This window comes from Gymnogyps californianus, chromosome 2 (genome assembly GCF_018139145.2).
Source record: "Gymnogyps californianus isolate 813 chromosome 2, ASM1813914v2, whole genome shotgun sequence".
Lineage (NCBI taxonomy): Eukaryota > Metazoa > Chordata > Aves > Accipitriformes > Cathartidae > Gymnogyps > Gymnogyps californianus.
Window position 1 is genome coordinate 128,551,288 of NC_059472.1, and position 25,056 is coordinate 128,576,343.

At 41.9% G+C, this 25,056-nt stretch overlaps 1 protein-coding gene across 1 annotated transcript in view; it reads left to right on the forward strand.

The window, feature by feature from the left end:
• The first annotated feature begins 3,053 nt into the window (after nt 1–3,053).
• Nucleotides 3,054–25,056, forward strand: part of RFTN1 (raftlin, lipid raft linker 1) — a 98,909-nt gene continuing 76,906 nt past the window's right edge. Inside the window, exons 1-2 of the mRNA XM_050891298.1 lie at nt 3,054–3,087; nt 13,530–13,685. Of these exons, the coding sequence (XP_050747255.1) occupies nt 13,541–13,685 (145 nt within the window). The 5' untranslated portion in view covers nt 3,054–3,087; nt 13,530–13,540. The remainder of the gene's footprint in view (nt 3,088–13,529; nt 13,686–25,056) is intronic.

Below are 25,056 nucleotides of genomic sequence, written 5' to 3' on the forward strand. Positions count from 1 at the left end.
TTCATCCATCATAATACCAGCCTTAAATACAGAAATATTCTGCAGTTAGGAATGAATAGAGGTGCTAATGTAGCGTTTGCTTACATATCTTTACATAATTCGGTTAGGTTTATGCACCTACACAGTAGGGAGAGAGATTCTTACATGGACAAAGTGTAGCAAATGCAGTGTCTGCTGGGTACAAGGGCTTCAAGCAGTTTCAGTGTTAATCATGGGTGTTTTAGGAGTTGCTGAACAGGTTTCTGGCCTGATAAGGGGAAGTACAATGACGGTGGCAAGCAAAGTTCCAGACTTGGTCCACAAGCATGACATTTGGGATGGATACACATTTTTCTGGAGAGACAGGGAAGATGAATGTGGAGGGTTGCCCCCTCTGTAAAAAGAGCAGCTGGAATGTATGGAGCTCTTGGATGGATAACAGGCTGGTTGAGAATGCTGTGGATCAAAGGAGAGGCTACTGAGGGTGACATGTTGGTGGATTACAGACCAGCTACTCACGATGAAGGTTGATTAAATTAGCATCTCAACATCTGTGGGTCACAGATCCTCATTCTTGGAGAGAAGTTAATCTCCCTGACAGCTGGAAGGGTAACATGGTGGGATGAAAGCAATCCAGCAGATTTCAGAAAGCTTTCTTGGTAGATACAATGAATGGGCCAACCAGGGGTGTTGCACAAATGGATGTCCACTAACAAGGAAGAATTGTTTAGGAACGTGGTAATAGCAACCCTGGCTGTAGTCATGATCATACAGTGGAGCTTAAGATCCTGAAGGGAGTGAGGAAGGCAAGTCCTTGGACTTCAGAGAGCAGATGCCATGGAAGACAGCTCTGAAAGGTGGAGGGAGCATAGGAAAGCTGGCAGGTTTTTAAGGGGAACCTTTTCCCTATGCAAGAGTGGTACATCCATATAGGAAGACAAGTTGATGAATTGGGACATCGGCTAGGCTAAACGGGGAACACCCGACAACTTCCTTGCAAAACACATGGTGGAAGCAAGAACAAGGTTGTGGCAAAGGAGTTATTGGAAATGTTGCCAAGGCACATAGGGATGGTGCTGACGCACGCAAGGGCTTGTGGAATCTCATGTTGCTCTCAAAAAAATATGTTAACAGTAAGAGGCTGAACAAGGAACATGTAGGCCTCTTGTTGAATGTGAGCACAGGTAAGGCTGATGTACTCAGAGCTGTCTTTGCCTCAGTCTTCCTGACCTGTGTGCTTGGAGGCAAGGTTCAAGCAAGTGAAGAACTACCAGCAATGGATGAGGATCAAGACAGGGATTCTTTTGAGAACTTGACGTGTACAGATCTGAGGCCAGCTGGACTGTGTCTGAGGGTGCTGGGAACAGCTGGCTGATGCCTTGAGAGCAGCTGCTCTCTACTTTTTAGAGTGGGGTGAGGAGGGTCCACAATAACTAAAGCAAGGCAAATGTTGCAGCCATTTTCAGAAAAGGCCAGAAGGATAATTTGGGGAACCATGAGGAAATCAGTCCCTGGGAAAATCATTGAGTCCCCTTGGAACAGACTTGCTTTTGTGTATTTCATGTGTCTAGAAAGGGTGCCATCATGCCTCACCAACTGTTTTGTCTTCTGTGATAAAATGGCTGCATTTGTAGGCATGGGGATGGTAGTGGATGCCATGGCAACTTTAGTAAGGTGCTTGGCACTGGCTGCCATGCTATTTTTATATGCGCTTAGGACTCTCTAGCCTGGGTGGGTGGACAGCTAGATGGGTAAAAAGCTTGTTGCATGGTTGGGCTCGGACAGTTGCAGTGTAATGGGTTGCACTTTGCCTGGAGAGCAGTAGCAAGTGGAGGCCTGTTGTATTTTAACATCTTTTTCAAGGACCTGGAGGAGATGACAGGTTCCACTGTTGCCATGTTTGCAAATGACCGCATACTGGGGGTGCCGTTGACATGCCTCAGGGCTGGGCTGCTGTCCAGAAGGACCTGGGCAGGCTCAAGAACAGGCCAGCATGAACTTTCTGAAATTTAACGAGGACAAACGTTCTGCCTCTGGGAAGGCAGGGCACCTTGCACAGATCCAGATTGGGGACTGCCTGTCTGGGTAGCAGCTCTGTTGCAAAGGCTGTGGGCATGTTAGTAGGCAGCAAGCTGACCATAGTGAACAAAGATGATAACAGCATGCCAGTAGCTTGGAAAAAGTGATTATCCTCTTCTATTTGGCATTCATTAGGGCTCTTCTAGACCACATATTGTGTCCAGGTGTGTCATTCCCCCTCACAATCCTGTGACAAGAAAGTTGTTGACAAGCTGGGACAAGCTCAGTGGAAGGCCACCAGGGCTGGAGCATGTGTCCTGCAAGGAGAGGCTGAGGGAGCTGAACTTGTTTGACCTGGAGAAGGGAGGGCTTGCCACCATCTAAGGGAGGATGAGAGAAGAGGCACAATGAAAGGAGATATTCAGGCTCTGGGTATAAGGAGGCCGGTTCCACTGTGGTGAGCCCAGGTCTGACTCGACGGTGTGGGACTGAAAGCACTGAGGCAGAGTCCTCGGCCTACGGCGGAGGGGAAGGGAGCAAAGCTGCAGCACTGGCTAGCGCTGGGGCCGGGCGTGGGGGCTGAGGCGGGCGGTGTGTGAGGGACTTCCAGCCCTGGCCGGCGGGCGGAGCAATCCACCTTCGGGCCGTGTCGGTGGAGTAGGCGGGAAACGCCGCTGCCCTTCTCCCTGCCTTGCCGCGGCTCTCGCTGGGCTCGGCCCCGCAGCTCGGAGGAAGAGGAAGTGGCCGCGGCCTCAGGCCAGCCGGACTCGGCTCGGCTCGGCGCGGAGCGGAGCTGCCCGGCACGGCCCCGCGGAGGCGCCTCCCCGCGCCGTGCCGCCGCCCCCGGGCTACGCGGCACAAACTTTCTGCCGGGCAGCGGGGCCGTGTGGCGGCGCGGCGCTGCCCCGGCACCTCCCTGTCGCGGAGCCGAGGGGGGAGCGGCCCCGGAGCGCGGCGGGCGGGCACGGGCGGCAGCCGGGGGAGGAGGAGGAGGAGGAGGAGGAAGCACTGTCAGTGGGGCCCGCCGTCTCCGCCCGCTGGGCATCCTTCAGCACCGCCGGGCTGCGCTTCGCCCGCCGCCTGTCCCAGGTACCGCCGCGCACCCGCCCGGCCCGGCGGGCAAACTTGGCGAGGGGAGGGGGGTCCGGGGCCGGTCGGGGGTTGCTGCTGGGCAGGGTCGGCGCGGCAGAGCGGGGAAAGCGGGTCCGGGGCTCTGAGTCGTCTTGATCCTCTGGCTCCTGAAGTTCGGAGCGGGGCCCGGGCTGGCTGGCGTGCCCGGCTTTGGAGGGGCTGCTCGAGGCTTTCACGGGGGCGCGGGGGGAGGCACTCCTTCCCGCCCTCTCCCCAAGCGGATTTCGGTTTGTGCAGCGCTAGTAAGCCGCTGCTCCGAAGGGGCCGGCGGTCCCGCCCGCCTCGGTCCTGCCCGCTTCGGTCCTGCCGTTTGCCGAGGGGCCGGTGCGGAGCTCGCCCCCGCTGGCCGTTAGGCCCGGGAAGGCGGCGGGGCCGGCGGGCGGCGCCGTCCTGTCAGACGGTGAGGAGACCCCCTCGGGCTCCGCCGGGGCTTTCTGCGGCCGGGGCGCTTGCGGGGACCGGAGGCGGCATTGCTGACAATCGCTTCCAGCCAGCGCGGTTCTTCGCGTCCAGCCAACGCCGCGGTGAGGCAGAGTCGGGAAAGGAGGAGAGCACTGAGAGGAGACGGGGTGGGTGCCTGCCTGCCTGCGCGCCCAGCCCGGCGCCGCTCGTCACATGCCGGGCACCTGGGAAGCGGCGGTACCGCGACGTGCCATCGTGTGGCTAGCTGGCGTTTGTGATTTTACAGTTGTTATTTTCAAAGGCTGGCCTGGATATTGCCTTTTTAAGTCCGCAATACTGTTTCAGCACATTTTTATTACAATATAAGGCGAGGTAGTGTGACCATGGGTCAGCAGCTGTGTATCTCAGTATGAAATACATCTTTCTCCTCTCTGGTTTATCTAAATTCTTGTCAGAGCAACTACTTGTCACAGCGGCTACTTCTCACAGGCTGTGTATTTCTGGAAAAGAGGAATTTAGTCGGATGGACTTTTAGAGCTCCTCTGTGTTACTTCCAACTTGGTCAAATAATTAATGGGAGACGTTTGCTCTCCATTACGATTGAGCGTGCTTTGCTCCAGAGCGCTGCCAACTCGGACCAGAGGAACAGGCTGAACCAGAGGCTGCTGTGTGGCAGGACAGAGAGCAGTGCTTGGAGTCGTCTTGTGGTCTTGGTAGGGGTGGCAGTTGTGCTAAAGTGATTGTTGGATGTAAAATAATAAAAATTTAACTATAGCTGATGAAACGTTCTTTAATGTTTTCAGCCAAAGTTTGGAAGCTATGGTATGATTGTATACTGCTTCTATTTTTATTCCTGTAAAAAACAAAGTATGCTTTTTTTTTATTTAGTAGGAGAATAACTAACACTGTCAAGACATAGCTGATCTCTAGTTTACAAGGGGAAATCTTTTTGTACGTCTGCTTTTATGTTTTATTTTTAATGAATCCAATCCATTTCAGCTTCTGGTATTGAATAACAAGTTACTGGCAATAACCTTCTTTTTCACAATACTAGTGGTCACATTTGTGTATTTAATTTCTGTTTTTTCTAAGAAAAAAAAGTCTCAGAATGAAGGGTTATTTTAGGAATCTAACTTAACCTCAAGTTAGTTACATTAGACAAGGGGCTTTCCACAGCTTGAATGCTGGCATTCCCCTGGCCTGAGAGTGAGAATGTAGCATGAAATGAGTACATACAGCTGTGATTAAATACCTAGGGGAGTTCTGAGCTGTGGTACTGGGAAACGCAGATACCATATTGGGTGTAATGAAGTGGCCTTAGAATCTGTGGTGAAAAAGCTGAAAAGCTGGAGCCACAGCCTTTCGAAGAATAAAAATCAAAATCGATGAAGTCTATATTTAAATAAATAAAAAATAATCACATAACTATTAGTCCATCCCCCAACTTCATGTGAGATCCCACAGCTTCACATCTGGCTCCAGTGGTCCACTTTACCTTCTACCCCAAATCGGTTGGCCAGGGTTTTACTCCATGGCAAACTAGCAAAAGACAGTAAGCATAGGACTGTCAAGTCTGTCTAGCTTTGTGTTTTACCATGGTTTTACTCGCTGTCCTTGAAGCTACTGTGCATACACTGCAATATGCATCTGTTTTTCATGCCTGTTTTCTGTGGGTTCAGAGTGGTGTGGGATTAACTTTAAAGGAAAGTTGGATTCATATCTAACATTCCTATGCATGCTTCTGTCAGGCCCATTCAGTCTTTAATTTGCTAGACAATAAATGTTAGCTGCTATAGTTTCCCCTTAAGTTCTTGAGAGTAGTTCTCTAGTCCTTAGCATCTCAGTAGTCTCCTGTCTTCATGTGGAGGCATCTTGCTCGAACATTTGCAGCCATGGTATTTCAGAAGAAATTTTACCTGTACTTTGTCCAGTGACGTTAACACTTTGTTATCTTGACCACAAATACCCTGCCTAAAAGTATTTTGTAGAAATATGTGGTACCATCTGAATCTTTTGCTGTATTGAAAGACACCACGGTATCACTAAGTAGTAAATCTTTTGGATGAGCATTATAGGGTGATGTGGGTGGGGTAAGAAGCAAGGGTCTCCCACCAACCTACAGTTCCTCAGATTGCTCCCCAACACCAGCACAACACTTGCCTTACTCCTCCACCAGTTCTCTCTGATCCTGCTTGCTTTTCTTCCTCCCACCCTCTCGCCCACGTGCACACACACGCAAACCAGCTTTGTTTCCCTAGAGAGGGTTAAGTGCAGCTGGTGGCAGCCCCTGGTTATGGGTAGGGAGCCAGCAGAGGTAGCCCGCCCACCTGCAGACCCAGGGACAGGGCACAGGAAAGTAAGTGTGTGTGATGCAGGGCAGCAGAGTTGAGCCCAAGACTAGTGTTGTGAACACCGTAATAAAAACAATAGCACCTAATAATATTTTGTTGAAATCACATTATCATGGTGGTGTGTTATTTGACGTGCTGCATGCTAGGGCTGTGCTTTCTCCATGACTTGTGATTAAGACCTATCAGTCTGTTCTAACTTTGCTGAATCCATATCATATTTATCTATATATTATTTTGTTTTTTTCTTAAAACTTCCTAAAGGTTAGCAAACTCTTGAGGCTCGACTAGCAGTCGTCTTAATTGACCAAATTATGTTTTCCTCCTTTTTTTCGTGTAGGCAGTACATTTTCTTGTCTCTCAGGGAGATGGTACCAAATCCGGTGCAATAGTTTGTTTTTTAATTCTAGCAATTGGATATGCGGTTCATCGTGACAGGTCTTCCAGAGTTCTTGGTATGAGTCCAAATTAGTCCTCCTGATTTGCGTTCTGCTTCCATTTAGTTGTGGTATCTTTGGCTTCTCTAACTGAGCTTGACTTCTGGCACATTTCACTTCATACTGCTGTTTCTTGATCCGAGACTGTAGTTTCCTCTGCTGAGCTTTTTTTCCTGTCCTTTGAAAGCTGTCTGCTTATTCTACCTTTCCTTCTTTATTAGGTAATTCATCTCGCTGGGTCTGGAAACCTTCTTATGAATTCTCTTGTCACTTCCTTGGGTTACAAATTCTGCAGATATTCATATTGTAGTTTAAACGTGTTCCAGACCTCCCCTATGCTCATGTCCTCCAACTTCTCATTCCTGTTCATCTCACTAATGAGTTCCCTTAGTTTTTGAGATTTGCCTTTTGAAATTGAAAACCTTAATTGCAGATTTACTCGGGTTGCTCTACTGTTTCATTTAAGTAAAATGAGTCATAAAGAATAAATCTGGGATTATTCTTTCACCAACCTTTCTATAAGCAGAGATTTAGTTATCAGCTGCAGGTCTAAAATCCTGGTAGTGCTAGTCAAATTGGTAAGTATACGGTGAAAAAATGGGTCAGTTGTGACATCCAGCAATAGACACAACTGATTTACGGTAATTGTTCTTTGCGTTTTCAAAATAAGTCTTTGAGAATCTTTTAAATTGCTTGATAAACATTAGTTACTTAAACAACTAATCCTTCCCCACAAATAAAAATAATTGAGGTGTTTATTGAATATATGCTTACATAGTTACCTGTATGGTAATACTCTTCAAAAAGGACCAAGTAGGTATCTCTTTGTACAGAATTTCGCTCTTAATGAGTGTGATCTCACAATGAAACTATACAGTGGTAAGCCAGAGAGGCAAAAATGGGGATATGTCAGGAGTATGGCTCTATTCTGGGAGCCTATAAAGGATCATCCTAGCATACTATTCTCCTTTCTTTGTTTACCTGTACACCCAGTTTGTCAGGTCTGGTGTTTTTAATCCTCTGCTTCGGTTATGCTTCTCTGCCTGATGTTTTTTTGCCTTGTTATTCCTCTTCTGCTTCATTGCTTTAACTATGCTAGGAAAGGGACTCGACTATAATTTGCACAGTCTCTCAGGGTTTGTTTAGAGCTGAATGGGGGACTAAACACTCTGGTGTTTTGTAGACTGGGAAGGATGGAAGAATTAAGTGACCACATGCCAGCAAGTGAACTGAGCTGAGCATGAAGTGCTTATTATTTTGAAAATGGAAAGGTCAGGATTGCAGGAGTGAGCGTTTAAGAAAATAAGTGTGTCTCATTACTGCACAACAAATGTGAAGTCCTGTAATTATTTGTAAAAGCCTTCTAGCATCCCTGTGAGGTAGCTAAGTATTACCCATGGAAGGAAGAACCAGGATGAAAGGACTTAACCGAAATCAAGAGAGAAAACCTATTAACACATTGCAGTTATCTTGTTTCCCAGATGCTGCACTCATCAGTAAGAACACTGTATTCCATAATTTTGTGAAAGGAACTTTAGCAATAACTTATGATAAGTATTTTAAAAAATAAATTAATTAATGATAAAGCTTACAAAATGCAGTCACTAGTTCTGGACAATAAACATTTTAAATGTGATAATGCAAGCAAGCTTGTTCTCACTAATTGCACTTAAAAACAAGCTGACAGCATAATTTGTCTATACAGCACGTTTTCTTTGGATACCATTGTAAATATTAAAATTACCTTGTTTCTGTTTCAGGTGGTAGTGTATTGCACTTACACGTGTATTAGAATATTCAGTCTAATGCTATATACTTAGCAGTTGACTCCAATTCTTTTAAATACTTATAATATTGTTTAGGATTTCTTTTCAGATCATCCCTGTAAGTAGTCATTGACACAATGCTTTCCGTAATATTGATATAGTTGAAATAAACTGTTTAGCCACTATATACTTTGTTGATAAACATCCCTTAAATTACTTAGTCTGGTAATCTATTCAAGCTTCTATTAGCCGTGTGGTTCTGTTACGTTTCAGTGTAGTTTTCATTATTATTCCTTGGAGATAAATTGTTGTGGAGTTCCATGAGAGGAGGGGGCGATACATCAGAAAATTAGCTGTGTTTGTTCCCCAGAAAACCCCAAACAGAAAATGAGATAGAAGGCACGTTTTTTTTTCTTCTCTTCTTTGTGCTCTTTTCCTGCTGAAAAGGAATCCTGGGGCCTGAACCACTATTAACAAGAAAATAAGTTGCTAGCTACATGGTATTATTTTATGCTTCTTGTTCTTCTTTGCTAATTCTGAACTTGTATTTCATCTATTTTGAACACAAGCTAGTAAAGTGAGAAAGCAAACCTAAGCTGCAGAGGGTGTTTTAACAAAGCTTAGGTTCAGAGATGATGAGTTGAAAACTTGCAGATCTCTAAAAGAGCTATAAAAATTCCTATATTTTATTCAAGATACACTTGTTTTCATGAATCACGGAGGTGCTTAAAAATGGAAATACTATTTTTTTTCTCTTGCTGAGTACAGTTTGTTGTAAGTTTTTGTTTTTCATGGCAAAGGATGGTACCAGTTTCAGTAAAACTTGCATTGGGAAGGAATGTTCAGGGGCAGGTCATTTGCTATGCTGTTTCTGGTTTAATGGGTTTCTGTCCTGTTCCTCCAGATGCTCCCCAGAGCTCCTCTACTCCTAAAATGCACAATGAAGGACAGTAACGGGGAGGAGGAGGTGGCGACAAGAGGCTTATTCTGTGGCTTGCAAGTTGGGTATTTGCTTGGGCTGTACAAATCCTGGGTTAAATTTCTGAACTCAGTTTGCAGAAGCAAGCTGCTCATTTCCTAACCAGTGAGGGCCTTTGCTGTCATTCACAAGACAAACTTAGGAATTAATTGACTGTAGGCTTTGCTGTTGTTCTGCAACTCATCACAGCTTCCATTTTTGATGTTTTGCAAAATTAAAATGAGATATAGACTAAAAAAAGCCCAGTCTGTTGTTAGATCTGGGTTTCAGTTCTAGTTTTATCATCACGTGGCTGAACACAAGAACAATTTTAGAGATTATCAAGATCATAGAGCACATGTAAGATTAATTCGTAATCTCAGTGAGTTTGTGGACAGAATTAGTTTTTCCAGCATATAAGAGCCCATAGCTAAATCTTAATTTTAGTGGTTAATATTCTTCATTAGATGTTACTTTTTCTCTCACTCAAGGTATTTCTTGTAAGTATGAAACTAGTGAGTTGATAATTAATTTTTACATTAATGAAAAAGAAAAAGTTTGTCTTAGAACCTACTGCAGAGCAAAAAATATTTGAAAATTTGGCAGTTTTTGAAGAATTGTTTTTTTATTTACTAAAAAGTGAATATTAGTGGTAGTATTTTGTTTTAATACTGAATAAAAAAAGTAGAATTCACATGTGGGTATAGAAAGCCAGGATAAATATATGTAGTACAGTAACCTTAAGCATCCCTTATGGCAAAACAATATACCTGCTGAAAAAGGGGATTGAAGTGGGTTTAGATTACTTTGAATGCATCAATGATGAGCATTTCTTACAGCACTTTTTGATAACTTCAATGTAGAAAATTAAGAAGGTGAATAATGTCCTGTTGACAACTAGATTTGTAACTGAAAAGCGAGGAGATATTTTCAGATGAGGGTGGAAACACTCTGAACAGCACTAACTTTTCTGCAAAGGAAAGGAAGGAGGAGGGTAATAACTAATGTTAAAAGTCTTCGGAAGGTTATAAACCAAGCTGTCCCAGTAGGAAGTTTGTGGGATAACATTGAGCAGAATTTGGTGATTCAGTGGTTACTTGTCATACACACATCATCGGTATCTTTGAGAAAACTTTAAAAAAATTCCAGAGATGTATGAATACTTAATACTTAGACTCCTGTATTAAAGTAGGAACTTTATTTCTTAAGATTTATTTTCTACTGCTGCAGCACTTGCATCCTAATTACTGTGGAAAAGATTGTGATGATGTGAAACTTATTTTTTTCTACTGATACCTCATTTTTATTGAAGTGGAAACATCCTTTTACATATGTGTGCTTTGGTAACATAAATATAATTTTCTATACTTAATGAAATGTAGGGAAGTATTTATCCTCAAGGATACTAATTGAAGTTTTAGCCAAGCAGCAGGAAGGTGAAAATCAGTCTTCTGGTAAGCACTCAGTGAATTAATACAAAAAACGTATGTTTTCACTCCAGTCCCAGGTGGGCAGGTGTCTCCATGCTGAATGACTTGTGAGTTGGCACTGTTTGCAGAGATCACTACTTGCATGGGCAATGAGGGTGGACCGGTTTTCTCAAAAGGGCCAAGGAAATGTTTGCTAGAGAAGCATAGGAGAGTGTCTGTGGCTGCCGCTGGAAGAGCAGGCTTGTATTTTCTAGCACTTTCACCCCAATTTAGGAAAGAATGCAAAACTCTCCAGGATGTGAAATACTGAGTCCCCAAGGCCTCCTTCTGCAGCCATCACTGTCTGAAGAGTCCTGTGGATTTCAGAGTCTTTGTATAACTAAGGGTTGCAGGCACTGCGGCTTAATGACCTCTGAAATGGAATTTTTTTCCTTATGAAATGCCATACTGTATACTTATGATGTATAAGAATTACTGGGCCATTGCTGAAACAGGAAATTTGATACACTTGCTAACACTTATTGCTATCTTAATTCCTCACTCTACAATATATTAAAGCACAAGTATACTGCTAGATGTGTTCCATTACAGTCCATGGAAATATGCATAGTATCTTGTTAGGCACATTAATATACAATACACATTTATATATTAAAATAAATAACATTTTAGACTTAAGCTAATCATATTGCACGGGCAGAAGAAAGAAGCTGCTGTATAAATGAAAGAATAATCCTTTTCTTTACTTAATGGTAGTAGTTGTCATTACAAAAAAAAAAGTAGGAAGTATCACTTTGGGAACAGAAAAAGATCCTGAGGATTTTTAACCTCAAATGCCAAAAGAAAAAAAAAAATCCCCAAACCTAGCTTTCATTTGTAGAAATTGTTAAAATAAAGTAGTTTTTACTTTTCTCTCAAAATAAGCAGGGAAGGTTGTTTTCTGTTGGATGAATCAGCCAAGTATTTAAAGTTCAGGAACATGTGTGATACATCATCCATTTTTCTTGATGCTGCAGGTCTTTCTAGCAAATGTTTTTTCTGCTTCCAGTTTCTCTGTGATCAGATATTTACTATGATATTTTTTTTAAGGTGTGATGTGTTGGTCAGTCCTATTTTGATGTATTTATTAGTGACTTTGCAATAAGATGTAGATGTGCACTTTTGGACTCTGCAGATGACGTGAAGGTGGGTGGCATTGCTGAGCCTGGAAAGACTTCCAGCTCTTCCAGGGGCGCAGGAGAATGGGATGAGATTATTACTGAATAGTAGAAATGCAAAGGAATAGCGCAAAGTTATGGGAGATGAGCTGGAAACTCCTCAATTAGCTGTGTTGGATAAAAATAAAGAGAAATGGGTTCTTTGTCTACTGGGAAGCTGACAGTAAACTGTGAATGTGATTCAGCTGTGAATGATGATTTTAGGTGCAGTAGGCATGTTATTTGCAGTAGAGACAGGGAAGCATCAATGTTATTTTAATAGGCCTTGTTAAGATCTCGTTTTGAGCATATGGTCACCTGCGTTCATGTAGAGAAACGAAAACAGGAGCGATGCAAATGAGAGTGAGTGGGGCAATGAAGGGAGCAGAGATCCTGTCTTGTAAGTGGCAGGAAAGGACTTGAGCACATTTATCCTAGCAAAATATGGGAAGGGCTTTGGTAACTATTCATAAAAATGATTTCACAAGGAAATACGAAGGAGGGACAAAAATTATAAAAGTTAAAGCACAATGTAAGTATAAATGCATTTCTACAAGTAGATTCCAAATACATTGGGGCTGGAAATTTGACTAACTCTCTAACCATTTGGGGGATGGAGCTGTGGCATAGGCTTACAAGCACCTCTTTGGAGATAGGGAACCTGAACTAGTTTTTCATTCTCTGCTTTAGATTTATTAACTGTCAAGGTAAAGGCAGCCCTAGTCTGTGACTGAAGTTTTTCAGGTGCTCGTTGCTATCCGTCAGAGGTTGCAGGGAGGCTGAAACGCTGATCTTTGTGATGCTTCATGCAGCGCGTTTACACTGAATGGATCCCGTGCCTCAAAGTGTCCGAGGTGGCCTGCAGTAGCTCCTCTTTGTCACTGAGTGTTTATTCTGCGTTTCCCTCTCCATCCCCAAAGCATGAGTTTCTCATGTAGGCGGAGGCAGGATGTTGGGTGGGTTGTAATGAAAAACCTCAGGTGCCTAGCTGGTGTGTCTTGATCTTTTCATACTCACTGCTGGTTGAAATAATTTGCCTCAGTCCGACCAGCGTTGTTGAAGAAGAATGAGAGGATTTGGATCATCTGAGTATTTTCACCAAGCAATTCTTCCATTCTTTCATATTCAGATGAGCTGTAGTGTGCAGGATATTGAGAAATGTTTACTGTGTAGCAGAAATGGTTGTCAGGAGTCATCCTTTAAAATGTTGTGGACTGGCAGCTTATTAAAGAGAACTAGCTTTATCTAGTCCAATTCTGTGGTCATGTGCCTCTTCTGGTTTGAAGATGGCTTCTATAAAGTGCCATTATTTCCTGTGGTTTACCTGAAAAAATGAGGTGGAAGGAAGTGAGGTAGTTTTCTAAATGCTGGTAGTTCTCTGCAAACCTGCTTCTTCCGTTGAATTACAAGTCTAGATATTAATTTGAATGTTACAGAGATCTGTGTAAAAGATAATACTACCTGCCTTCATAGTAACTGCATATATAGGAATTGTTATTAAGTTGTCAACCCTTTTATATTAGCAAGTTATTTTGCATTTTCAGCCACTTTTTATACTGGAATATGCACCTTCCAGAGTATACTATTGAATACACTTGAAAGATGGAAAATACATGCATTAAACTGTCAATTTTCCAATAAAATAATAGCATGCCTGAGGGTTGATATGAGTGGTATATACTTCAGTTATTATCTGAGCGTTTATTTAATTATACTATTTCATATAGTTTGTAGGTAGCTTGTATTTAAAAAATAAAAATCATCATAATGTACTGGTGTGGTGCATGAAACCGGAAAGAAAAAATCAAAATGAATGGTGTTTATGTATTTTCCCTTTTCCCTTTCCCTGCCTCTTTGTATCAGGAGCTGCTGAAATGGGTTGTGGATTGAATAAACTAGAGAAGCATGATGAAAAACGACCTGGTAACATCTATTCAACTTTGAAGAGGCCCCAGGTAGAAACCAAGATAGATGTTTGCTATGAATATCGATTCCTGGATTTCACGACACTAAATGATAGTAAGTACACAATATTTTCCTTTAGATTTTTTTCCTATTCAAATCAACATGTTAATTGCTCCATAATGTTTTTTGAATAGTAGTTAAGTTTTTAAAATGTCTTCGGTTTCTTTAAGTAAATGCCTTCTCTTCAGTCACAATGCTTACATGCAGAGATCTTACTGAGAATTTTCTGTAAATTTTTAACCTTAGAGCTAGTTGTAGGTCATCAGATTTTAGGTTCTTTTACCCCCTCACTTTTTTTTTTTTATTTACTCTAATATGGATGTTTGTTTCCTTAATTTGCATTTTATCCAAGTTTCATATCATAAAGCAATTCAGGTCTGCCAGGTTATATACTTTACTGCTCTTTTTTCTTCCTCCCCTTCTGCTCCCTGTGTTCCCTCAAGAGTGTTTTGAGAGGCTGAAGTTAGTGTTTTCAGTTTTGGTAACTTACCTTAAATAACTCTTATGCAGTTACGGATACTTATAGGTGCACCCATGTGGGTAGAAACAGGATGGTGGGAGACGCTGAAGATCTAAAACATCAAAGGGGTGAAGGTCCAGTCTCATGCAGTTTTTACCTTTTTTTTTTTTTTTCTGTCTGAAATAGTCTTGCTTTAATTCACGTGACAATCCACAGATATTCCATTTCTTTCCTTCCTGATTGACATCAAGCATCTCTGCCAGTATTGCTCACACCATCGCCTGTGCCCTCTTTCATTTCAAAATTAGCCTGTTCTACAAGCAATTACTCCTCACACCATTTGGAAATCTGAAGCTTGAGCAGAAGGCTGGGACCTGCTTCTTGCTATATATAAAACAACACAGTCCCAAAATCTGTTATAACTAGCTGGCAGGATGCCAGGTAGAGCCTCTGTGCTTTTGCCCTGCAGTGTGCTGCTACTTCTCGTGTTTTGCAAGTCAGGTCAAAGGAAAAGCCAAAGCGGTACGTCTCTCACTGTGTGAGACAAAGAGCTGCTGGTATGTCACTTGATGTGACACCTCTAATGCAGTTCAGTATGTTCAGCCCAGAGTAATGTGAATTTGTTGGTTTTTAAAACTTGCTGCAAGTGAACTTGAATTTGGAAAAAGGTGGAGGTTTGGAATAGGTGGTTGGACAGGAGCGCGCTTTTGTAGGCAATGTGGGAGCTGAGAAATTTTGTCTTTGCAGACTTTTCTGCCTGTCTCCCGCACTTGTGGATTCTTATGTTTTTTGTTACACTAATTGGGATGCGCTGCAGTTATTGAGAGCACCAAACAAATAGGAGAAGAATTTTTTTCATGTTTATGTATTGCAGTTGTTTCTATGTTTATGTATTTTTATTTCAAAGTGAACTGTTTATGTCCTTTGATAGTTTGACAACTTTTACTGAGATGTACTGCATGTTGTGTCATTAGTGAAAATGAATTAATATTGAGGACACATTTCTATGGGCTTTTCTGGGATGCTCATCACTATTCTGTCTGATTTTTCTCACAAGCTTTAGCGTGTGCATTCTCCTGATACCTCATGAAGTCTCATCTTTGTCATTCTATGGAGGAAGATTCAGTACACGCGATAGCAATGTGACTTGCCTCAGGCACAGAGGTTGTCTGGCACAGAGCAAAAAATTAAACCGAGACTTTCCAAGTCTGATTAAATGGATAGGTTTGTTGTAAAACATACTTGTACATTTCTCTTACTCGTTGTTTTATTATGATTTTAGGAGGCATGGTTTTAAAGAGACTGTAAGTAGAAGTACTTTTATTAAATTCTTTGGCTCACCAAAGAGTGTAAGCTATCCAGCTCCCATTGAGTTCTGCTTTGGCATGTTGTATCCCCATCACTCCGGTCTCTGAAGATGCCAGTGGATAGGCAGATGAGGAGGGGATGGAGCTGTTGTTCCTCCTCTTTTTCCTTAGTATCACCCACGACTGTGCTCTGAGGATTGGCAGGGCAACAGCTTGTGGTTATGCAGCTCCCTCCCTATTCATGTCATTGGTTGTATGAAGGCTCATGTCGCGCTACGTAGTGTTGTGACGTTCCAGGTTTTTCTCAATGGTGACAGCATCACTGGTTCATTTATATTTTTGCTCAGAAATAACCTCTGCAGATAACCAGAGTTAATGATGAGTTTCACCTATGTCTGTGTGGATTCAGAGGCTTCTAAAAATGAAATGCTCACAGCTGTGTAAAAAGAACATTTGGATTGTGAAGTCTGTCTTCTGTGAATCTACTTTAGCTCTTTCAGTGTGTATATATATCCTGACATAATTTTTTCCACAGGTTTTCTGCTTCATTAGGTTTTTAGAATAAGCGATGCTAAATTATGAGTTGCTGCAGAATATTTTATTGTATCCTTATTCTAGGCCTTATTTACAACACTAGTGAGCCTGGCTCTGAAGACAGGTACTCATTTTTCTATATGGGGCTTTTCTGTAACGTTTACTGCTCTGATAACTGTATCTCTCACAAGCATTTAATCTTAATGGTGAGAAGGATGTGATTATCTCCATGTTGCAAGTGGGAGCTAATACACAGATTACTGCCAGAAGTTTTCCAAGTTCTTCATGTGTTCTAAAAGCAGCTCTCGTTGACTTTAGACGTAAAGGTGGATGCTGGTCGTATTTGCAGTTTGGAACTGCATGTATTCTCAAATCTGATATCCAGATAATCAGAGATCGCTTCCAGAATGTGGTGTATGTTTTAACTGCAGTTTCACAGGCAGTTAGGTGGACGTAAGTTTTCTGCAGCTATATGTGGGGAGATATTGCTCCCCTCTCTCACCTCCTGTCAGCTCTGTGAATTGATTTAACTCATGGGTCTGGCAGAAGGCTATGCAGTCGTTTTGTCTGGTTATCCTCTGCCAGATCAGTGTCTTGTGGAAGGGTCTGAAGAATGCTGGAGCTGGTAGAAGTGGTGGGAGTATGCAGTCAGGAAAAGACATAGGACCTTCTTTAAATCAGCTCACACTGTTATGAACTCATTCCCGTAGCATTACTCTGTTGAAAACAGGGATAAAATACTGTCCTGCTGGTCATTTCTTTGCTATGTTAGCCAGAAACTTAACTTTGCTTGCTTGCTGTCTTTGGTTACTGTTTACCTTCTGACATACACAGCTGAAGGAATGTAAGGAAATATGCTCCTTTATTATACATTTTTATTAATTTCTGAACTTGAGCCTTGCTCTGCACTGATGCAGATGTCCAGTGGAAAATAGTGTTTGATCACTTATTTAAGTGCTATATAAATAACACAGAGATGCAAAAGACAGAACTAAGGTTGCAAGCCTAAACTTTATTCTCACATTTCCCAGTGTTACAGGATTGACTTACTTGGAAGTAAAGTGTCTAAAGATTTCCCAAGCTTTCAAGGAAAGCAGGTTATGAAGAACCCATCAGTTTCCACTGTGTGCCACAACACTGATAATCTGCATGGTTCTTCAGAATTAAACTGGTTAGATTTGCCACTGTCCTTTACTTCACTTCTTGAGCAAGTGTGATAATTGATAGTAGCAAAGGGTTATCATCTAGTGTAGATTGGCACTTGAGGAATAAGGAGCACTTTGCTAAGGCATTTCAAAACCTTGAGGTGGGTATGCTCGTTTTGAGTTGTTGGCTTTATAATGTCTGCTTATGAGCCTTACCTTTCTTATTTCTGCTAAAGTGGCCTCTTCCAAGAAATCACAGTCTGTCTTTAGTGTTGTCCCTTGACAATGTAATCTGTGCTGTCCAAAGCTTGTGGGCTGCTGCTCTCCCTCAGGCAAAATCACACCAGATTTCACCCAAATTGAATTGATAAAATCATCACATATTTTTACTTGTCAAGAAAACATTAATAGGTTTGTAAATTGGATGGCTCATTGCTGGGTCAGCAAAATGCCAGAGGAGGTGCAGAGGAAGAGCAGGATCTTTCCCCTGTTGGCAGCAGTGAGTTACTAGGTTGCCCCGACTGTAACGTGTGGCTTCATTCCTGGTGTGCTCATCCAGCTCCTGAACTCTACCCACCTCACTGTCATCTTGGCATCTAAGGCTCATTCCTTCACTGAGTCAGGCTCATCTGTCACTGTACAGTCCAGTCCTGTGTCATCTCCATCTTCAGCTGGTTTCTTCTAACAGGTTTCTACCCCCAGCCATTTCTTCTGCTGCTTCCCTGAGTCATTCTGTCTCAGAGACCCACCACTCCCAATGGTGGCATGCAACGGGTGCAGGTAGTCCCTTGGAGAGGGTGTACACCATAACAACTTACTCTCAATAGCTTTATCTACAGTTTGAATGTTCTTCTAGCTCTTTGCTGGCTAATCCTCACTTCAGAGTTGCTCAGTTGGTTGCATTCTCACTGACTTTGAGACAATACTAATGCTAAGTGGCAATGATTGAATTTTGTAACAAAAAAAATTTGAGGAAAGTAAAAGGCAGTACCATTAGATTAATGTTGCAGCAAACCTTTTGCTACAAAGCTGGAAGAGACAAATTAGGGTCTATGTTTATATACTCAGGACTTTACTGGAAAAAAAAAAACAAAAAGATTCTATCACCTGCCCAAAAGTAAAAAACTGTTGTTTATTTTGCATCCCTCTCTGTATAAATAAAAGGAGCTGAATAATGATTATCTTGTACCTCTCATCTCCAAGTTTTATTGGAAATAAGAGGTAAATGGTGAGCGAACTTGAGGAGGACATGTACTGACAAATGGAATAGCCTTAATTTAAAGCAACCACGTTTTCAACAGTGACTCCGTGGGGCAAGCTGGTTTGTTTTGTTTTGTTATTTTGTTTGAAAGAGAAATATTTCTGCATTCCTTCCCTGCTCTTATCTGATCTACTTATTTTGGAAAACTTCACTTGCAATGATAGGTCGTACAGAAACTGAGCTCTCCCTTTTCTTCATCCTCTATTTCTTTTCTTCCACCTCTTTTCACTTATGATGACCTTCTGAGAGAAACTGGGAATCTGTTAGTTATTTCTTCCCTTCGCCTCAGAATAGTGTAGAGTTTTTTTGGTATTTAGGGGATTTTTTTTTTTTTTAATTGGCTTGATTGGATCTTTTTTGCTTTGCTTTACATTCCTGTAGTAATTCATTGGCCTGATGAGTTACGACAGGTTTTGGCCTTGAATAACGTTGGCGTGAAACATATGCTAGCCATGTGATGAAAATGAAATGGGGGTATAAATTTTTTTAAATGGGGAAAGGCTATACTCTGAACAAGCTGTTTGTGCTATAAAACCACTAAAATCCAGATGTTTTGACTGACGGAATGAAAAATAGCAATACTTCACATGTCCCAAAGAAGTTCTTAAGTTATAATGTGAATACAAGGGTGTATAGTTTTTATCCTTGTTGTCAAGAAGTTGTCTCTTTAGTGAAAAAAATCAAAACAAAGAAAATTATTTAAAAAGTAAGGTTATTAGTTACATTCCAACACTTCCACCGTATTTTTTGCTTGAGTGTTGTAAGTGTTGTTGTCTAAGGACATGTATTTTACCAGCACAATAATCCTAGTGTAACAAATTTACTACACACATAAAACCTTCTGATTTGAGGCATTTTTTATATGTATGTGTATATATATATTTATATGTATGCATATATATATAAAATTTGAAAGTGTATCTGTCTTTCAGGTTCTGATAAGCTTCTGGATACTATACAGTAATGTTTTGGAACCAGTTATACTACTCAAAAAACATCTGTTAGTCCTATTACAACTGCTATAGCCGGGCTTTTGATTGATTTTTATTGCTTTTTTTTCTAATACAAGACACAAATAATGTGTTAATGAACCTTTATAAAAGACATAATTATTATATTACATTCAATAGTTAAAGAAACATTTCAGTATGGACATATTCTTAATTTGGGATTAAATTTCAGTTGTGTGTCAGCTTAAATTAATAAAAACCCCTCTGTTTTCCCCTCGGAGCGGGGAATGAAGTCGTCTAATTGGAACTTGGAAGTGTCATACACTGGAAAGTGTGTGAGTTGAGGATAGAGAGGGCATTCTTCCTATAGAATATGTAGGCATTTTTTATTAGGAAATTCTGTTTGCTACAGAATGTAATATTTGTTGTTGACATCAGTGCTTACCGTCTCTTCCTATTGGTAATTTTTATATTACATTAAGCAGTTATTTGTGCCTGGCTTCTGCTTTCTGTTTCTCTTCACCATTGACTTAAAAAAACCCAAACCATCAAAAACAAAAAACCCCCACTTCTCCGAGCAAGTGGCTCTATGTCTGAAAAAAGAACAAACCCTGCAACCCTGCATTTGCAGGTGTTGTTATTTGATTTAAGACTAGTAAAAGCAATAGTTTCCTCATTGGTGAAGTTATTTAATTTGCTGTTTTCATTTCTGTAAGCAAAAGAACATAAATGGAATTAGCATTTGAGTTTTGTATTTCAAGTTGATCAGGTCTGTTACCACTATTTTGTCCTCAGGAGTGATGAAATAAAATTAGCATGGCAAAATATTTTTAGGTTATTAATGTGATGTGATAGTTGAACCAGACTGTGTATAGATTGTCTACAACTGACTAAAACATTGCTTCAGAGGAGATTAATATGTGACAGGTTCAGAGCTGCAAGGTGATGAGCAGAAGAGGCCAATGGATTACTTCAGCGTAGCCCAGATTCTGCTAATGCTGCCCCTTCATTTAAGCTTTGTCCGTGTGCATATCCCATTCAACTTAGTTTGATTATATTCACATGATAAAAAGAATTGGCATAAGGGGTTTGCTGGATCTGGGCTTTGGTCCTCTCCATTAACGCAAACATGAAGAAATGAAATTTTTTGGCTTCTCTTGGTATTCTGTTTCAAGTGAATTACAGTTTGTAGTAATGTGTAACCCTTCAGGACTTGCCACTGTAAGTCACAATAAAATGAAATGTTCATGCTGTAGTAGTTTATAAAGCTTATTTGTGTGTCTTGGGAAACTTGCAATTTGACATAAAAGGAGCATTCCATATGTTAGTAGTTTAATAAATGCAATAAATTACATCATAAATGTAATTGCTTTAAAGAATTGTTAGGAATAATTTGAACTTCTTTACCATGGTTGCCTTTTTAATAAGGATGCATAACTTGAGTAAAATCTGTTAGACATATTCTAGTTTCTAAATACAAGCTTTGCTTTCCATAATTATTGTAGCTAGATCCTTATTATGGTAGACTGTATGCACACATTCTCTGTTCTATATGTATAAGCATATCTGTACATCAATAACGTAATACATATGCACACATAAGTATTGTATATGAATTTATATTCTTGAGAGGGGTAATTCATGAGGATATGAACATTCAATCTTTTATGTTTTGCTTTATGGCTACACTTAATTGTGCTACAACAGAAAGTACAAAGAGCTTTATCTAAAGTCTTAAGATGACTGTGACAGAACTGGGAATAGGTCCTGGGCAGTCCAGTGCTCTGGCGGCTAGATCATGGCCTTCAAAGCACCCTTCACACTGAATCTAAAGCAAGAAGCTGGTCCATATTATGAATTAAATTTCCTAGCCCATGTCTTAACAGTTACATACCTGCAAAAAAGCTGTACCTTTCACATACTTTCAAATGGGGAAAAGAAAAAAAATTGCTGGTATTGCCTGTCTCCTCAAAATCCAGCTGAACTATGGCACTGCTATTTTGTGTTAGAATAATACATTATAGGCTAGATGAAAGTTTAGATACAATATGGTATGTGTATTAGAAGTCTAAAATATATTAAAGAGCACGCGTATGATGCGTTTTGGAACTGTATTTTCAACTTGTGATTGGAAACATAGTTTTCTTTTAGATGGTTTTATGGAATCTCGCCCCAAATGCATCTAACGATGTAGTAACCACTTTTTCTACATGGATTCTGCATATGTAGTTGGGCAATGGGTGTGTGCCAATGAAAAATGGACTAGGGAGGGAAGGAACATCTGCAGGATGTTTTCTATTTATGCATGTTCCACATTGTGAAAAAATATGGGTGCTGCAATAGTCATATCTATGCTAACTTTCCTAGTCTGTACCCATTCTTAGGCTGAAAAATGGGTAGCTATAATACTCCATTCTTACCATGCAGTCATTGATTGTATCTACTGCATTAGCTGAAGCTTCTTCTTAATAGTTATTGAATTCTTACAAGAGATGCATACCATACATCACACATACATGAATCTTGTAATTCATTCGCATCATGGAAAAATAGTTACAGATCTGTCTAAAAAGAGCTCTGAACTTCCAAGAAACTTTTTCTTTCTGTCAGCAACTCGAGAATTGCACATGATCTTTCTGAGTGGCCCTGTCTTCTTTTGCCTCTGGCTTTGCACATTTTTCCAGTCTTCATGTGGTTTTCATCTTCCTGATGCTGTTCAAGAGCCAAGGAGCTGGACTTTGCAGTCTGCAAGGCTGGTAGACAGGCATTTCTGATGGAATGGTGAAATTCTTCAAGCCACAGGGGCTCAATCCTGTTTTCTCAGAAACAAAACTTCCCCTGTGTTTAACTGGAACAGGAGATCACACAGTGGCTTGTAACTTTGAGTGACAAATGCCTCATGGTTTTATTATGGGAGAGAAGTGATTAGGAGTAATCTCTGTAGTAATCTGCTTAGTCTTTTTGACTTGTTACTACAAATTCCTTGACATCAGCCAGATAAAATATGATATAAAAAATTATGCAATATTTTAATGGAGTTCTTAATCATTTACTTTGTAAATAAGTGTTGTTGGCTAAAATCTCATGCAAATGAAGGTTTAGAATTGGTTAATCCTGAGCGGAGGATACTCCCTTTGAGAGAAAACAGGAATTGTTGGTGTCAGCTGCTCTTGACTGTGAGAAGTCGCTTTTCTTAATCATACTGAAAAGAAAACACTGAGTAGATGTACCTTGATTGTGTGGGATTTTTTCTGTTTGCATTTATTTTTCTAATTTTCTTATATGAAGAATAAAGAATCTCTGTTGTGCTGGAAACAGTGTGGACATTTAGCTATTTCATGTAACCTGTAACAGTGTCTTGGTGGGTCAGACCCAAGGGTCCACATAGCTCCCCACTGTCTGGTATCGGGCTGTGCATATCTTAAGCCAGTAGTGTGGTGCAAGAGGAGTAGACAGCCAGGTTGGAGCAATTGCTTCTGGGGAGTTTACACTGCATTAAATGCATTTTGAGGGTTTTACATTGGACAGAAGTTAGTGTTCTCCTGTACACTGAACATCCCACTGCATATGTTTCAAAGCAGCCTGAAGGAAAGGTATCTGAAAAATGTTTGCTTTCGGGCTTGCACGCCCTTCTGGGGGCCACTCTAGGAGGCGCCATTTTGTCCCAATGTCTGTAGCTTGTCATTGCCTCTGCCAGTGACACTTGTGAAGAGATTTCACATGCAGAAACAAGTCTAGTTTGTGTTCTACTTCTGTTCTGGGTTTGTTTTCTGTTCCTGCTTTTTCATATATGCTACTACTGCACCTACTGCCTGATGACTTCTCCTGACATTTTTGCCACTGGCAAAAATGCGAAGCGTCCTCCTGCAGCTGTGGCAGCTACTGTGTGGGCGCACTCCAGACAAGCTGACTTCCTCCTGCTCCCTCCCTACTTTTGTCTGAGGAGGAAGACATGGACTGTGCTTTACTTTCCTGAGTTTTCACTCTTCTGTGTGCTCTGCCCTACATCCACTGGAGGGTACTACGGGTGTGGGACACAAGGTTGGACTGGTAGGGCTAGTGGTTGCCTCTCTGTACTGAGGATGGTCTGGTGGGTCAGAACTTGCTGTTGTTAGAAGCTACTGCCATGACTTTGTCATCACTGGATGAAATTTTGGGAGTCCAAACCTGCTCTCACAGGTGTCATGTCACCCTATAGGAGTCCCATGATTGCAGTACCTGTTGGTCAGTGGCTAACCAGTTTGGGGAGGGAGGGCAAATTTGCAGTGGGCGAAGTCATGATCAAGGTCTGCAATGCCATCCTCCAAACACTGTTCCAAACACTGCCCTTGAAGAGGGGTACAGCAGAGCTGAGTGTCTCGCAGTGAGGAGAGTCACTTTTCCTGGTGGCATTTGACCATTTTAGGTGGACATAGTTACTTTGTCTCTTCCCTGACGCTCAATGCCCATTTTGACTTTTTCTTCCTGTTGGCAGATGCCTTGGGCTGCTGGCTCAATGGCCCTCAGGAAACCTAACAGACTTAGGACTGAGTTGTTAGCTAAGGAAAAGCATAGCTGAAAAGTAGCAGCAGCACACCATGCAGGAAAAGGGAGGGGTGAGGGTGAATCTTGTGCCCTGCTCTTCTGAGAAGTGACAAAGGAGGGAGAACTGACAAAGGGAAGAGTGATAAAATCTGTCCTTCTGCTGCCCTGGCTTGGAGAGGAGAGACTTTTAAGGACAAGGAGGGGGGCTAGTACAGGCTGATTAAGTCCTGCAGTATGGAGATCAGCTCTGCCCTATTCTCAACAGGGAAACATGCATCTCTCCCTGGGAAGCATCTGTTCCTTCCCTGCTTTCCTTTTAGCTTGTGAGGAAATGGCCTGCCAGTCCTGTTCCTAGGCTTTTGGCTGAAGCACCCTGTTCAGAGCAGGACCATGCCCTGTCAGCTGCTTGATAGGCTGTCAACACTCAGCTGACATGTCAGCTCATATGAAGCTCCAAAGGGTCTTCATAGCCAGAATCCTTCAATCCTAGAGACTGCATCCATGCTCTTTCCCACAAAAAATGCAGCAATCAAGATATCTGTCAGCCTTGTGATGAGTTATAACATCCCTAGCCCAGGCTCCCTGCCATGGCTTTCCTGCTGCTGCACCCCAGAAAACACAGGCACTTCAGGCTTCTCTGCTGAAAAAGTGGAGTGGAAGGCACAGCTGCAGCTAAACAGCAATGGATCAGAAAAAGAGTTCAAGCAACACCTTTGCCAGCTTTATTCTCAGAGAAGATCAGGCTGGCTCAAAAGTTATAAGGAAGTGAAAAGCAAGGGAGGGAAAGTGGGATCTGGCACTTCTGGAGCAGGGACAAAGATAGGGAAAAAGGGTGATAGAGTGCTGGTATGGCCTACACCAAAAACATTCCCCAGTGGACCAGCACGTCCAGAGGATTAACTGGAGCAAAAACTAAACAGTAGAGCCCATCTTGGGCATCTGGCACTGCACGCACAGTCATGGGGAGAACATGAGAGGTATGCACCCTGTCTGCAGGCCGCATGCTGAAATGAGGAATCAAAGCAAGTCTGTACCCGACATCCTTCCATTGAACAACTCTCCCCCCCCCCCCCCCCCCCGCCTCCCACGCTACAAAGTTACTCATCCATGCTGTGGGCTCTGTGCAGAGGATCACACACACAGCCGAGAGGAGAACCAGGAGCAGGAGCATGTTGCTGGTGCTGCTGCTGCTTCCCTAAGGGAGTATGTGACCAGGTGACTTTTCTTAAGTGCAGAAGGGAAGG